At 45.9% G+C, this 16189-nt stretch overlaps 2 protein-coding genes across 2 annotated transcripts in view; both read right to left on the minus strand.

Annotated features, from left to right (window-relative positions):
- Nucleotides 1-1099: 1099 nt before the first annotated feature.
- Nucleotides 1100-1803, minus strand: LOC130388209 (histone H3.3A-like). Its single transcript, XM_056597592.1, has one exon. The coding sequence runs from the start codon at nucleotides 1695-1697 to the stop codon at nucleotides 1287-1289; it is 411 nt and encodes a 136-aa protein (XP_056453567.1). The 5' UTR covers nucleotides 1698-1803; the 3' UTR covers nucleotides 1100-1286.
- An 8919-nt stretch (nucleotides 1804-10722) lies between these two features.
- Nucleotides 10723-16189, minus strand: part of dlgap1a (discs, large (Drosophila) homolog-associated protein 1a) — a 105044-nt gene continuing 99577 nt past the window's right edge. Inside the window, exons 14-15 of the mRNA XM_056597519.1 lie at nucleotides 15656-15808; nucleotides 10723-13490 (exon numbers count right to left, since the gene is read on the minus strand). Of these exons, the coding sequence (XP_056453494.1) occupies nucleotides 13263-13490; nucleotides 15656-15808 (381 nt within the window). The 3' untranslated portion in view covers nucleotides 10723-13262. The remainder of the gene's footprint in view (nucleotides 13491-15655; nucleotides 15809-16189) is intronic.

Consider the following 16189-nt stretch of genomic DNA (forward strand, 5'->3'; position numbering starts at 1 on the left):
TAAATTATAATTACACAATTGCCTTTGTTTTTCTTTCTATTACCTGAAGTTTAGCTTTCCATGCCGCCTTATGTTCTATTTGATTTTGTTATTTCATTTGGCTCTACTTCCTTCTGTACTCCCTCCACATTCCAGAGAACCCCATAAGTTTCCCGCGCCCCCTGCCCTCTTCCCTTTGTTCCGATTCCCTTGGGAAGAGGTGTGTACATTTATTTTGTAATCAAATCTTTGACCAACTTATTGCTTATCATTATTTATATTAGTTATTTTGATTATACATTGTTTAATTAGAAGTCTGGGGTATATATCTATCCATAGTTATTAGATAGATTTCAGTGTTTTGGGGAACTTTGTGTTTTGTTGCGATTCCCCCCCTGTGTGTTTCGTAGAGGAGTTAGAGTAAGGGCACAAGTGCTAAGAGGAAGCTATTTGTTCATGTGTGTATTCAGGTATGTCTTTCATTTCTTTGATTTCAATAATTTTTGTTATAATATTGTACGTGCTCCCTTTGTTCCGATTCCCTTGGGAAGAGAGGAGTTGGAGTAAGGGCACAAGTGCTAAGAGGAAGCTATTTGTTCATGTGTGTATTCAGATTCAGCAACGAATAAATGGACGTCGGAGTTCCCGAGTCCGGATAGATCGTGGGTCACGTCATTCATTAAAAAAAGAAACACAACGCAGATTCAGCCGGTCACACTTGGTGCCGTGACCCGGATGACAAGAGCCCAGGGGGCACGCCTTGGTTGGCGTTTGAGGGCACTAGAGCAGGCCGTTTAGAGCAGCGAAGAGGGAGTGACCCACACAGAGCGGGGGGCCAGTTCAAGTAGCACCCTGCTGTGGAAGTTGCCGCTCCCCTTAAGCAGACCAGCCCCCCGAGCTGAACAGCGCCACCCGCCCCCCCGCCCCTCACCGGACCCCCCTCTTATGGCCTCCGCCTCCCCACGCTGGTTGGGAGGCGTCCCGTTTGGCGGCTCAACCTAGAGGGATGAGCAAGGTGTGTGTGTACGTGTGTGTGTGTGTGTGTGTGACCGGTGAAACCCAGCACCTGCACAAATGGGTACCCTTCACAAAAAAATAAAATAAATGTTGGCGCAGATGAAGTGCCGACGTGTGAACTGAAGATATCTCTATGTCTCGATTATTATGATGCCACTAACGTCTAACAAGCAAGCAGGGGGACGGACGGATGGGAACAGGAAAGGGGGGGGGGGGGGTTATAAAAAATAAAAACAAAGAGTATAAGGTAGAACATTGAAATAAAAAAAGCTGTGCGGCGCGATGCCCTTCTAGGCGCGCTCCCCGCGGATACGGCGTGCCAGCTGGATGTCTTTGGGCATGATGGTGACACGCTTGGTGTGGATGGAGCACAGGTTGGTGTCCTCGAACAGACCCACCAGGTAGGCCTCGCTGGCCTCCTGCAGGGCCCCGGTGGCCGTGCTCTGGAAGCGCAGGTCGGTCTTGAAGTCCTGGGCGATCTCCCTCACCAGGCGCTGGAAGGGCAGCTTGCGGATCAACAGCTCGGTGGACTTCTGGTAGCGACGGATCTCACGCAGGGCCACGGTGCCGGGCCTGTAACGATGGGGCTTCTTGACGCCGCCGGTGGAGGCGGCCCTCTTACGGGCCGCCTTGGTGGCCAGCTGATTACGTGGAGCCTTTCCTCCAGTGGACTTACGAGCGGTCTGCTTGGTACGGGCCATGACGCTGACTTATCACCGGGGTGAATATGAAGGTTTTTAGCGCAGGGATATGCGTGTTATGGTTGTGTAGCAGTGGTAGTATTTACTATTTCTTTTATCCACTATCCAAGGAGGAAAAGTGGCGAAGAAGCTCTGGGACAACTTCTTCTGTGTCTACGGCTTCCCTCAGCGTCTCCACTCTGACCAGGGTGCGAACTTTGAGAGCGAGCTCATTGCTGAACTTCTGGAGCTGGCTGGTGTCAACAAGTCTCGGACCTCCCCATAGCATCCCATGGGGAACGGCGGCACAGAGAGGTTTAACCGCACTCTGGGCAACATGCTACGGTCTCTCCCTCCCAGATCCAAACAGAAGTGGCCCCAAATGGTCCAGACGATGACGTTTGTCTATAATTGTACGGCACATGAGACAACTGGCTTTGCTCCATTCTATTTGATGTTTGGGAGGGTCCCTCGGCTGCCGGTTGACCTCCTATTCAAGAATGTCTTCCGTGACGAAACAGTCTGTGACTATGATGCCTATGTGAAGTCTCTGGCGAGCGACCTCCACTCTGCTATGCTCCTGGCTCAGAAGAACTCTGCTATTCAGCAGAAACACCAGTCTGACCAGTACAACAAAAAGGTCAAGGGTCTGCCTCTCTCTGTCGGTGACCAGGTTATTTTTGGCAAACAAGGGTGGCAGAGGGAAGCGTAAGCTTGCTGACAAATGGGAGCCGGTTGTTCACACGGTTGTGGCCTCCAAGCCTTCTCTCCCCATCTATAAGATCAGGGATCGAGTCGGACATGAGAGGGTGGTGCACCGGAATCTCCTGCTCCAGGTCAGCTTCCTCCCCTTGGATGAGAGTCTGGATACCCTGGGCGTCAGTAGTGTGAATGATGGCTGCCCCAAGTCAAACTTACCTGAGTGTGAGGCATCAGCAATTGAGACAGACTGTGGTGCAGTTGATCCCACTATGGCTGTTTCGCTCTCCTGAGTCAGTGAGGATAGCGATGACCGTACAGCTTCGTGGGTCCGTGAACAGTCCCCAGTCAGGGATGAGGATGACACTCGCAGTCATGACTTACCTATTCTGATGATCCCTCCTGCATTGGATGGGCTTGCTGGTGCTGTTAGTGTTACCCCGTTGTCATCCCCCTCCTCTGAGCCCCATGTGTCTCCGGTAATTGATGCTCATCCTCAGAGTTCTCAGACAAGTGATCGCCACACTTCAAGATTTGGGAGAGTTATCAAGCCGGTCTTTAGGTTCATAGAGTCCATGGCACAACTGGAAACGGTTCTGGGTGTTCGGCCAGTATCCACTGTAGTCCATGTTTGAGCTTATATGACATGTGTCTCCTGGTTTTACCCATGGCAAGTGTATTATTATTGTTTTTATTTATTTGTTTATTTGTTTTATTTGTTATTATTTGCCCGGTCCGAGTATGGCCTAAGTATGTGTGGTGTAAATGGCACTTCACGTTGTCTATAGTGTTCCCAGGGGCTTAGCTAACCTCTGGGTACTCTTAACTCTTTATTGGGTGGCACCTATTGCCGAAGTCTTGGTTTTCTTGTGGTCAGTTTACAGTCCGGTCTGGGCAAGTTTTATTTATGGTTCAAATGTTTGTTTAATTCTGGGGGGTGAGTGTAACAGGGTGTTATATCTTTTAAATTACAAAATTGCCTTTGTTTTTCTTTCTATTACCTGAAGTTTAGCTTTCCATGCCGCCTTATGTTCTATTTGATTTTGTTCTTTGATTTGGCTCCACCTCCTTCTGTACTCCTGCCCACATTCCAGAGAACCCCATAAGTTTCCCGCGCCGCCTGCCCTCTTCCCTTTGTTACGATTCCCTTGGGAAGAGGTGTGTACATTTATTTTGTAATTAAATCTTTGACCATCTTATTGCTTATCATTATTTATATTAGTTATTTTGATTATACATTGTTTAATTGGAAGTCTGGGGTATATATTTATCTATAGTTATTAGATAGATTTCAGTGTTTGGGGAACTTTGTGTTTTGTTGCGATGTCCTAGCATGCACCTGACCCTCGTGTAGTCATGCCAGTTCCCCTTCCCCCCATATGTGTTTCGTAGAGGAGTTGGAGTAAGGGCACAAGTGCTAAGAGGAAGCTATTTGTTCATGTGTGTATGCAGGTCTGTCTTTTATTTCTTTGATTTCAATAATTTTTATTATAATATTGTATGTGCTCCCTTTTTTCCGATTCCCTTGGGAAGAGTGGAGTTGGAGTAAGGGCACAAGTGCTAAGAGGAAGCTATTTGTTCATGTGTGTATTCAGATTCAGCAACGAATAAATGGACGTCGGAGTTCCCGAGTCCGGACAGATCGTGGGTCACGTCATTCAGTAAAAAAAGAAACACAACGCAGATTCAGCCGGTCACATTTACATAGACCAGTGCGGATACAGGAGGGTCGAGGTCTTTAAAATCAGCTGCATTACCAATTAAGAAAAGGAAACAATTTGGTGACAAACAAAATCGGTTATAACGCCAATAGTTGCACCCGGGAAGTAGGCTTGATATCGAGGACTAGAACGAGAACATATCACATGTCCTCGTGGATTTAATCATCATGGAGTTTGGAATTTTAATCCAGGTGTAAAATAGTGAAGCGTTGGCTGTTGGCGGATGAGAGGGATTATTTTGAGGGGGATTATTATTTTACTTTGAATAAGTATATGTGGCATTCGGGGGTCGGGGAAACAATAAGATAAAGTTCAGTTAAAGAACTAGTGACAAGTTGCCAACAACGCCACCCCAGGAATTTCACCTGGAGAGTTAGATTAACCTAAGTTAAAGCACACAAGTTCGTTCACTAATGAAAGCTTGAGACTGGGTCCAGCATACAAATTCAATTCCTTTTAATTAATATATATAATCTTTAAGCATGACTTCTCAATAAAATATGTTCACACAAACACACTAAAGCGAACACACACACACACAAAATACACAAAAAGGGAAGAGCAAATAACTAAATGGGGTTTAAATCAAAAGTAAAGGAGATTTATCCAAACTGATAAATCCAAATGAATAAGTAAAGCAATTAAACCAAACCAAAATAACTAAGAAAACGAATTAAACCAAAACAACCATGCAAAGCAACCCACAAAACACAAATAATATCATGGATAAGTAAAGCAATTAAGCCAAACCAAAATAACTAAGAAAACGAATTATACCAAAACAAACATGCAAAGCAACCCACAAAACACAAATAATATCATCAATAAGATCAGTTGGAAGTCGGTTAAATGAATGGATCAAGATAATGAGACTTAGGGTGAGGCAGCAATCACCATACTCGGGGCAGGTACAGCACAGTAGGAGATGCAGAGTAGGATCGATGTGTTGGCTATATAACCAGTGGACAAAACAGCAGCCGGCCAACAGCAGCGTGAAGAGGGGGGGGGACGTGCTGGCAGAAACCGCCCACACACACGTCAATCCTGCCATAGAAAAATACATTTGTTCTAGAGGCTGAACAACAACTGTAATAACTTGGGTTAGCGTCATCTTATCCACACACCGCCAGGAGTTGAATGAACATCAAAGGGGAGGAAGGGGGTCACCTGTAGCGAGCAACACCATTACAAGTGCAACTCGATCTACAGCGGATCGCTCCCCGCTGCAACAGGTAGAGGAGGAAACACTCGCACGCCCTACAACTGGGGTCGATACGGGAGAGGGAAGACCCGGCCAATAAACTGCCTGAGGGATGGAAGCCAATGTTGAGGACTTGTGCAAAGTTTAGAAGGTACACAGATGCACACAACCACTACATACCAAACAACGGCGAGCTGCACGATCCAACTAAAAGGCGATCAGGTGAGGCGATCAGGTTTCGGTGACAACAGGGGGCGGGGTAGCCAGGAGCTCCCAGGCAAGAGTGCTCCCAGTGCACAACCACCCACCTTTATAGGCAGCGCACCCAACAGTGATAGGCCGGTACTGCAGCACTAATTAAAGGCCCATCCTGCTACATTCATCGTCGTCCCGACGATGGAACAACTGATCCAGAGGATCACCCAACTAACTCCACGGCCTAAAGAGCGCAGTAACGGCATTTGACACTGGACCAGGGGGATTTGCAGCCCCAGATGCCAAGTTCCCTACAGGTCGCGGAAGATGATAGAGGTTTGGGTGCTGGCCAGCCGTCGACCTGGCTGACCGGCGTACTTCACTTTCAGCCGCATAACTGGTGGATGGAACGGCCAGGGAAATGGAGGGTGGATCTGCCACTGCAGTCGAGGGAGCGCTTGACGACTCTGACCCAGCAGAGTCAGGTGGTGGGAGCAGCAACCGAGGGGTGGTTTGAGTCACCACGGCTGTGCGAGCAGGGGCAGAAACAGGGGTCTCCGGCCCCAACATAAACAAGTCTCCGTCAAACGGCAACTCATCCTCTGACCGAGGCCGGTCAAGAGGGGGTGGACAAGGGGGCAATGCACTACCCTGAGGGGCAGCTCCGGCAATGGCTTTCAACCGTGTTCGATGGACCTGCCGAACTTTGGTTTGGTCGTCCATCGGTGCGATGGTGTACACTGGACCACCTTCTCGGGGTGCCTTTACGACTCTGTACACCACAGGGCCCCACAGATCCTGTATCTTGTGGCGCCCCCTTGCACTATGATCGCGCAGCCACACCAACTGCCCCACCTTTAGTTGGTCATCCCGAACATGATTATCATGATTCCTCCTTCTGCGCTCTGCCGCCACCTTCAACCTTTCCCGGGCCCCGTCAAAAGCAAGCTGGAGCCGGTTTTGATGTTCTTGGATCCACTCGTGGACCTCGCCACCCACAGGGTCTAAGACTCTACCCAAGAGAAAATCAACCGGCAGCCTGGGTTCTTGCCCGAACATCAGGTAGAATGGAGACTCGCCGGTGGACTGATGGGGAGTGGTGTTATACGAGTAGAGCACCTGTGGCAGGCAAGAGTGCCAGTCTCTTTTCCGAGATGCAGGTAAGGCACGCAATAAGTTGTGGAGAGTGCGATTAAAGCCTTCGCATTGGCCGTTACCGGCGGGATGGTATGGAGTGGTGCGAGATTTTTCAATACCGTAAAGTACACAGAGCTGTTTAATGAGGGAACTTTCAAAGTTGCGGCCCTGATCAGAATGGATACGGGCAGGAACGCTAAACTTATAGAACCACTCAGTGACCAAAGTCCGAGCAACAACTGGGGCTCGTTGATCTCGGGTAGGAACAGCCAAGGTGTATTTACTGAAAACGTCTGTCATGACTAAGACATTCTCCAACCCGTTGTGGCTGGGTTCCAGCAAGGTAAAATCAATGGCCAAGATTTCGTTGGGACGCGAAGCCAACAAATGCCCCATGAAACTGGGAGGCGGTCTGGGTGTGTCCTTAGCAACTTGACACCTCTCACACTCTCTGCACCACTGTGCCACCTCTGAGGACATGCCTGGCCAGTAGCACCTTTGCCGCACTAGCTCCAATGTCCTCTCCACACCCTGATGCCCATGCCCTTGATGAACCTGAGCCAGCACCTCTTGCTTTAACGTGGCAGGCAGCAGACGCTGAAGCACCGCTTCGGCGCCATCAGGACGGAAGATGCGCCGGAAGAGAACACCCTCCTGCTCAACCAGCCGTTTCCACTGACCTATAATGGTCAGTGCAGGAGGAGACAAGTGCTTCCGCTCCTGATAGTTGGGACTCTGCTGCCGCCCCCAAAATGCTAAAACCTCCTGAAGGACAGGATCAGCTTGTTGAAGTGCCTGGAGGTCAGAAGGTGCATGATGGGGCAAAGCAGCAATAGCAGCTTGATTGGCGGGAGTGGTTTCACGCTGCAGGACCTGCCGCAAGGGCTCAGGGACTGAGGTACCAGGAAACATCACCTCTAGGTTCGTTGGCCCAGGTGGATGCTTCCGAGATAAAGCATCAGCATTTTTATTACTCCTCCCAGAGCGGTACTTTATTTCAAAATCAAAAGCTGCCAATTGTGCTGCCCAACGCTGTTCGGTGGCACCGAGTTTGGCAGAAGACAAGTGACTGAGGGGATTATTGTCGGTGTAAACAATGCATTTATAACCAAGCAAGTACTCCCTGAATTTTTCTGACATAGCCCACTTGAGAGCTAAAAACTCAAATTTCATGGAGCTGTAGTTCGACATATTTCGCTCTGTGGGCCTCAACCCCCTACTAGCATAAGCTATCGGTTGACCTTCCCATTCTGTTCCTGTGAGAGCACAGCTCCAAGGCCACCATAGCTCGCATCAACCTCCAAGATGAAAGGTAAGGAGAAGTCGGAGAAGGCTAGCACAGGTGCAGTGGTAAGTTTGGTCTTCAATGCTTCAAAATTGCGATGGCACTCATCCGACCAATGCTCCGCCACTATTCGCACCACACCCCTAGACTTCCTACCAGCTAGTTCTGCTACCAGCTTGTGTAGAGGGCCGCCAACTTGGCAAACCCCTCCACAAAGCGGCGGTAATAGCTGGCGAAGCCAAGGAATGAGCGTAGGTCAGCGATGGTGGTGGGAGGCTGCCAGTTGGCAACTACCTCTTGCTTGCTGGGATCGGTGGATACTCCCTGGTCAGAGACCACATGGCCCAAGTACCGCACCTTCGGCTGGAAGAACGCGCATTTGCTTAGCTTAGCCTTCAGGCCTTGTTCCTGCAACCGCCCCAGTACAATCTCCAGCCGCTCCAGGTGTTGTTCCACCGTGGAGGAGAAGACCACGATGTCATCCAGATACAGGAGCAACGATTGACATTGTTGGTCACCGAACATTCGCTGCATCAGCCTCTGGAAAGTGCTGGGGGCGTTGCAAAGCCCAAAGGGCATGCGGTTCCATTCGAATAAGCCGAACGGGGTGCAAAAGGCGGTTTTGGGCCTGTCTGCTTCTGTGACCGGGACTTGGTTATACCCGCTGGCCAAGTCAAGAGTAGAGAACCAGCGGGCACCTGTCAGGGCGTCCAAAGATTCCTCGATGCGTGGAAGGGGAAAAGCATCCTTCCGCGTTTTGTTGTTGAGCTGGCGGTAGTCCACGCACATGCTAAACTGCCGTCTTTCTTTTTCACAAGCACAATTGGGGCACCATAAGGACTGCTACTCTCTCTGATGATTTGATTTTCAAGCAGTTGGTTAATATGCTCCTTAACCACCTCGTACTCGGACGGCGGGATGCGCCTATAGCGTTGCCTGACAGGCACGTTGTCTAAGAGCGGGATGTCATGGCTGATCAGGTTGGTGCATCCCAGATCTCCCTCATGGGAGGAAAAGACAGAGTCGTACTGCCTAAGAAGGGACTGAACCTTACCCCGATCTTCAGTCGGTCCAAAAGCCCCAATCCGATCCGGCACGACTTCAGACGTGGCCTGGGAAGCCACGGTGGCGACGTCTGTTGGCGTCTCGGTGACCCCTGCAGGCAGGCTGACAACCCGGACTTCATCCAAGGTGCCCACCACAGTACGAGGGTACAGCAAAACACTAGTGGAGCCAACATTTACAATCGGGATGTACGCAGTGCCTCGTACTACCCGAACCAATGCATGTGAAGCAAGCAGCCCAGCAGGTAGGCCAGACTCCAAAGGCTCAAACAATACCCTAGTACCTGAGTACTGCTCGGAGCATGTTGCTGTAACTATTGTCATCGTACCACCAGGGATACGGCATGCCTTCCCACCCCGAACCTTGACCTGGCCTGCTGCGTGCTGAGGGGCTTGCCTGCTGGCCTGATGACACTTCTGTAGTGCCTGCGTAACTGTCTCTGGTGCATCTGATACAGAGAGCAAATTGAACAAAGCCAGACCATGCTGTCCAAAGAGCACCTGATAACATCGACGAATAATGTTCATCCCCAGAATACCAGGAACCTGAGCAGACACCGCTCCCGGAGGATCTTTCACCACCAAAACCCCACACCGCGGCACTGAAGTGCCACAGAGCTCGACATCTAACTCCAGGTAGCCAACATAGGGGATGTCCAACCCATTGGCTGCTCTAAGCTTCAGCCAATTACAAGCTTGGATACAATAAGTTAAAACAGCGTTATGTTCGCCAGGATGTATTGGTGTGAATAACGGTGGTAATAAGTGTTAGGTTACCCTAACCTAACCCTTATTCAAACCGTTAAGTTATCCAAAGCCCTAACCCTAACCCTTCATGCACGGACCAACGAACAGTTGCGTTTAATGTGACCATTACGCATGTTTGTTATCCATATAATAGATATTGTCAAAGGACAAAAACAGAATTAGAATTAGAAATGCAACTCTGGCCTCTCAAGAACTTTTTGAGAACAATCTCGCTGCGGCTTGCTGCGAGTTCGCGGCTGCCCCCCCATGGAGGCGAAAATAACTGCATCTTCTTTCGATTACAGCCTGTTTGTCTGATTGCCCTGTTACCAAGCCCTCGATGTCCGACTCCCTGTCTGTTACCCAGCCTGTTAGTGACCCCTTGCTGTCTGACTCCCCGCCTGTTACTGAGCCCTTGCCTTCTTGTTACCGGTCTTCTCATTCTTCTCCCCTGTCTTGTAGGCCATTATATATTCCTTGTTGCCCTCACTGAACCACTTTATTATGCACACTCTATGTCTGGTTCTCTGTGCCATGAGATCCCCAGAATAAACATCTTTAGCATTGTTGGTGGCCAAATGTGGGATATTTGCTATCAAGACTCTTAAGTGTTTAATTTGACTAATCCACAAGTTGAGCCCAGAATGCCAAGTCAGGTTTGATGACTTGGACCCTATCCTTCAGATTCCTCCCCTTGTCATCACATTATGAGTATCCCATTGCTGGAGTACCCCAAGTGGTCAGAAGCTAGATCATGAGGAGATGCTCAACATCAGGGTCTTATGGTTTGGGTTCCCCTACTACATACGTAGATGTCTGGTTGTTTTTAACAGTCCACTGAAAGCCATCTTGAATCTTTTGAATCTTTTGAATGCTTTATTTCCTTCCATTGGTGGAGACAGGCTTGTTGGGTTCAAGGGACAAAGGAGACCCATAGCCTTTCCCCATTTCCCATCTTCTAAACACATAATTCAAAGTGGATTTGGAAATTCTGGCTGAAGCTTCAATTCAAATAAATGAAATGAGAAGAGGGCTCGGAAGTTTAATAATCTACCAAAGCAATTTGGTAATTACTTAAGCAAGCGTTGTTCAGAAAGAATTGAGGAATTTAACTAATTTCCTCTGCATGGAGTCAAATTTGAAACGTATTCATTTAAAATTGAATGAATTGTCTGATGGATGAATGGTATTCCATTGGGTCTAAGAGTCTAAATGAATGATTTCTATCAATTTTTGTTGAGTAGGCCTATCTGCATGTATGTGTGTATACATTTCTCTAGTTCAACCACCCATGCCTCAAGAGATGTGGAATGCGGCTGGCACATGTAGTGTAATCAGCGGCTGCCTCTGCTGAATCAACTTCAGTTTTTACTGAGACGTTTTTAGGAATATTTGTTTATGCCGTTTTATTGATAGTGATATTTCAGACTAAGACTTATGGCTCATTGTCCCCTTTATTTTCATTGTTTTTTTTACCATGGGTAACACAATTCTAAGTAACATTATCACCCTATCTACACGTATTAACATATTCATGCACAAATGACTCGTCTTCAAAGCAACTGAACAATATTTTTGTATACACATAATTTAATCTGTTTAGCTCACCAATCCCTATTGCTGATTTATTTTGATTTGTTTCATATTTAAATCAATGGCATCCACTTTTCCACAATATCCTGTAAAAAAAGACACCATTATAGATACAAAAAATATACACAAACAGAAAAGAATAAAACCCAAACTATATGTAACAAGTGTCATTTCGAGGAAGCAGACCAGGCCATAAAAAGTAAACCATAATTAATATAAAAACAATTGATGGCATACTAGTTAATGAGTATATCATTGTAGTGGTACAACGCTGACAGACCAGCCAACCATTAACAAACTGTAGGAAAACCACATCCATATCATTCACTCCCTTTTGCTAATAGTTATAAGATCCTATCTGTCCCATATAATCAGTACCATCTCATGGTCAATTAATATTGCTAGTGTGCAACCTAGTATTTAGCCAAATTACTGTGATAAAGAAACGCCAATAAATTACATTTACAAAACTGAACTTTTGTTTATTGTAACTGAACATTCAAAATGATCTATGACTTTCAATAATATATGGTGAGGGTAACAATAATGGGTAGTGTTAAGAAAGCGTAATGTAAGGAAAATGTTAGGAAAGTTTTTTTAAGGACATTATGGGGAGGAGAAGAATGTGGGAAGAGATTAAGACTTAAATATAGAGAAGAATCAATTGTAAAAACATCTACCTCTATTTTTTCTTCACTATATTAATAGTGTTCATATGGCTCTAAAACAATAGTAATTTAGTGTACAAGTGGTGTTTAAGTGTGTGGACCAGTGTAACATGTTGGTCCAATATTTGAAGATGTGTTTTTCTTTCGGTCTGTGTAGTATGTAGTCATAGTGTGTATGTTATTTATGCAATGTAATCCATTTATTTGTTTGCGTAAAGGCTGAAACATGTGTATGCAGTATGCAAAGTTTGCAAATGCAGAGGCATGTTCCCGAAATTTGCGGTCTCAATTCCACTTGTTTATATTTTACCTTTGTGATCTGATAATACATATTAGTATATGCTACACGTGAACCTCCTAAGATGGCGCAATTTGATTGGTTCGCTATCTCGGGGTATTGGGCAATATCCCTAATCTGACTCTTGCCAGGTGAATTTCGTTCCAACTAGCTCCACTCATCCATCTGGGATCGCTCCCGTTGAGCGGGATTTGGGGACCAGATCGAATGGTAGAGGTTATGGTTTTTTTGATTCAGACGACAATTGCGGCACGCGTCAAGGAAGCAAGCGTCAACATTGATGCTGCTATTTCATCAATGTTGTCCAATCTAGCGAATATTCTTTCTTTAAAAGAACATCAGAGAAGGGCTGCGTCGCTCTCATCAGCATCATAGGTTGGTTTTGATGTGAGTGGTTGAAGTAGCACATCAATAAAGATGACGGACTAGTGGTTTATCCAATCATATGCAAGGATTTTTGATAAGGCCCAGCCTTCTTAAACACCTCTCCAATGGATTGATCCCAGATGGATGAGTGGAGCTAGGTTGAATGAAATTCATCTGGCAAGAGTCTGGTTACAATATCCCATGATTGAGATCTCAAACTCGAGATATTGTTTTCATCGCAAAATAGTGCACGTGATGGTCGTCTCGTCAGGCTAATAGAAACAAATAAACCGCTAATAAAAACAAATAAATCCCAGCAAAAAGTGTTATCTTGTTTATTTGTAGTTGAGTTAAGTGTTCACGTGTAGTATATACTAAAACAATTATTCACCTCAGCTTTGGGGAATAATTGTTAAATAGCATTAACGGTTAGAAAAACTAACCAGGTTTTAAAAACATTCAATTTAGGATTTTAGTGTAAACGTCTGGATGTGAGGTCTGTGTTCTGAACTAGCATAGCCGATCACATGCCATTGTAAGTGTAGCTGTGTAGGTGTAACTGAGGCCTGTGTGTTAGTGTGTGACAGCATCGAGTGCCAATCCATTCTCTCCTCATAGTCTAGTCTGTGCCTCCGGGATGTAGATCTCGATGCTGTCGGCGCTCTCAGTTGCAGAGTTCTGCCGCACAGAGGCCGCTCGCTTGACGGCCATAAGGCGCTTCCGTGCCTCCTGCTTCTGCTTCTCAGAGCTCTCCAGGGATCGGTCTCTGGCCAGGGGGGGGTGGTGGTGTTGGGGCCCCTTTGGAGGCTTCTTCTGGACTGGTGGCGGGCGCCATATCTCCTGGGGGGGAATTGAAGAAAGGGAGAGTAAAAACATGGACATAATGATGGGTTCCTTTGTGTGAGTTGGTCTTTTGCAGGTTTTCCTTTGTTAGCAACAGCTACTGTGGTTGAATGCATCGACCCCTATATGGGCTTATGTCATCTGTATTGGGGTACAGATTGCCGAATGCAGAAGTAGGCTTGGTGAGTGAGATAGAGAAAGTGTGCATGGCCAGAGACTAGTTCTCTACCTACTCCATCCCACTGTTCCTATAAACTAAAATTCTGTTGCAACATTTCAGTCTGTAATATTTTTCCTTATTACACGGCTATTTCCCAGCGTTTGGTGGTTAATTATTTTTGGATAATTGGCCGTTGCTAAGCATAATTGACCACTGTCAAAGAAAGTGAATTTATTTGCCTCTGATTCACGTCTTTCGTATCAGTCCGCAAGTAGCCCGCTAAGTTATCAACCCCAGCGTACTTGGTTGCAAAGCGACGTCATAGTCTTTGGTAAACTATTTCTCTGCTGATCAATGCTTCTCTGCTGATCAACGCAGAAGCAGAATGATAACAAATAAATTGTAAGAAGACACTGTGAAGTTATTTTTTCGTCTTGGCAAGAAGCCGTGTAATAAGCGGGATAATGTATAGAACGCCGGTCATCATCGAAAATAAGACCCTTCGGGGATATCGTGTTCAACACTGAGGAACTAGTAGGAAAAGTAAATAATTAAATGCTTTCGACCTATTTTGTGTATTTTTTTTCTTGTGTGACCATTATTAAAACTACCAAGACTACTACTACTGCTGCTGCTACTGCTTCTGCTACTGCTTATAATAATACTACCAAGACTAGTAAGAACTAGTCTTGCACATAAAACAGCTTACTACCAAGACTAGTAAGAACTAGTCTTGCACATAAAACAGCTTTTATTGGCGCAATGGAAAAACCCCTGGACATTTTGGTCCTTGACTTGGCATCCTTGACCTTATTTGGCCCTTGGGGAAAACTAACCAGGGCACCCAAAAATGGTGCAATCCACAATTAATTATTTACATGAATCTAATGTATGCAGTAAAATAGATTAACAGGAGAAAATATGTCCGGCAACAACATAAAGACAGGGGCAGTATACTAAGTCAAGTATTTATTGACTGACCTTGAAAGCATTGTCTTACAAAAGTAAAATAAGTTATCACAGAGGTACATAGAAATACCCGCGCAGTCCTGTCTGCCGTGCGGCCGTCAGGGTGGAAGAGGAGGCAGGGGGAGCAGAACACTGCGTTAGCTTCTTCACAGCCTGCTAGACCACAGCTGCCTTTTCTCTCGTACCAATTTCTTAGGGTTAGGGTTTCCTCGGGTGTATGACATCCTCCCCTTTGTAGAAACCTGTTTAATTATTACATTTGGTCTTGGAGGTTCTGATTGTTTTAATGGCAATTTGTCTGAATTTGATCGCCGACTAAAAGGAACTTCTTTAAAAGACACAACGGAATTGCAAGGTACAGTCACGATCTAGAAAGTAGAACGTGACTTGATCGAAGATGCTATTTTCAGAGCCCCAAACCATAAAATTAAACGAAGCTGATATATTATATGTACGAAATATGTACTTTTTTGCATAGCAACCGGGGCTTAACCATTTTCCATTGGCTCAAATTCCAGTACGGTTGAGCTGAACGAACTGGAGCACTGGGAAGACAGCCTATTGGCTACTACACCCAACGATAAACGTTGAACGTGAAACGGCATGCAAATATCATTCTGGAGAGTTCTAAAAGTAAAATCATTATTAGCATGTAATTAACACAGATTATTTTTTCAAAATGAAAAAGATTATTATATTAAATAAAAAATAAAAACAGGCAGGCAGGTCGGCGGGAGGGTGGCGCTCCAGCGCCCTCTATGAACGAGCCGCCACTGCTTGAGTGAACGATGGATCGGATTTTATCATAAAAATATATAGATTTCAATAGGTCTTGAAAATAATAATTATTGTTATTTATTATTAAAAAATTATGTTGGGTGCCCCAAATATTGGTTTGAAACGATTCAACCCATCCCCTATTCCCGACCCATCCATTATTAGATTGTCATTATTGTCATTAGAGAAATACTGTTTAAGTTTATAAATGCATCAAATAGGGTCAGCTGGCCATCCGTCCAGACATTGTTTATACCTTCCTCTCAGGCGGGTCCAAAGGCCTCCAGTTGTTAGCCCTGATCTGGAGCAACTCATCAAACTTAAGGCTGATATTCTCAATGGAGAGCTGGAGCATGTCCCAGAAGCCAGCCAGGTCGGAGGACATTGGCTTTGGATGAGCATTGGGGTTCTGACGGGGAAAAGAGAGAGAAAACAACAGAGATGAATGGGGTTGTTAAAAGGTAGGCTGGAATGATACAAGTCATGTGGATGCAGTTTGTTAACAAAAGAAGACAAAAAAAATCAAAAGATAAAAGAAGAAAGAATGAGACATGATAGGTGAAGATGCGATGGATGCAGGTAGGACAATAAAAAAGATTTGAATGGAAGGCAGTCAAAAGACTAATGATAAAAGACATTGCAGGGTCACACACAATCCCAAATTATTCAAACCTACATGAAATTTAGGTCAATGGTCATTGTCATGTTTGCTCCACACAGTGAGAATCCAAGCATGGGCCTCTGAGAATTATTGTGATTCCAGGACTCACATACCCCGGAGCTATTCAAC

This window comes from Gadus chalcogrammus, chromosome 8, assembly GCF_026213295.1.
Source record: "Gadus chalcogrammus isolate NIFS_2021 chromosome 8, NIFS_Gcha_1.0, whole genome shotgun sequence".
In the NCBI taxonomy this organism is placed as follows: domain Eukaryota; kingdom Metazoa; phylum Chordata; class Actinopteri; order Gadiformes; family Gadidae; genus Gadus; species Gadus chalcogrammus.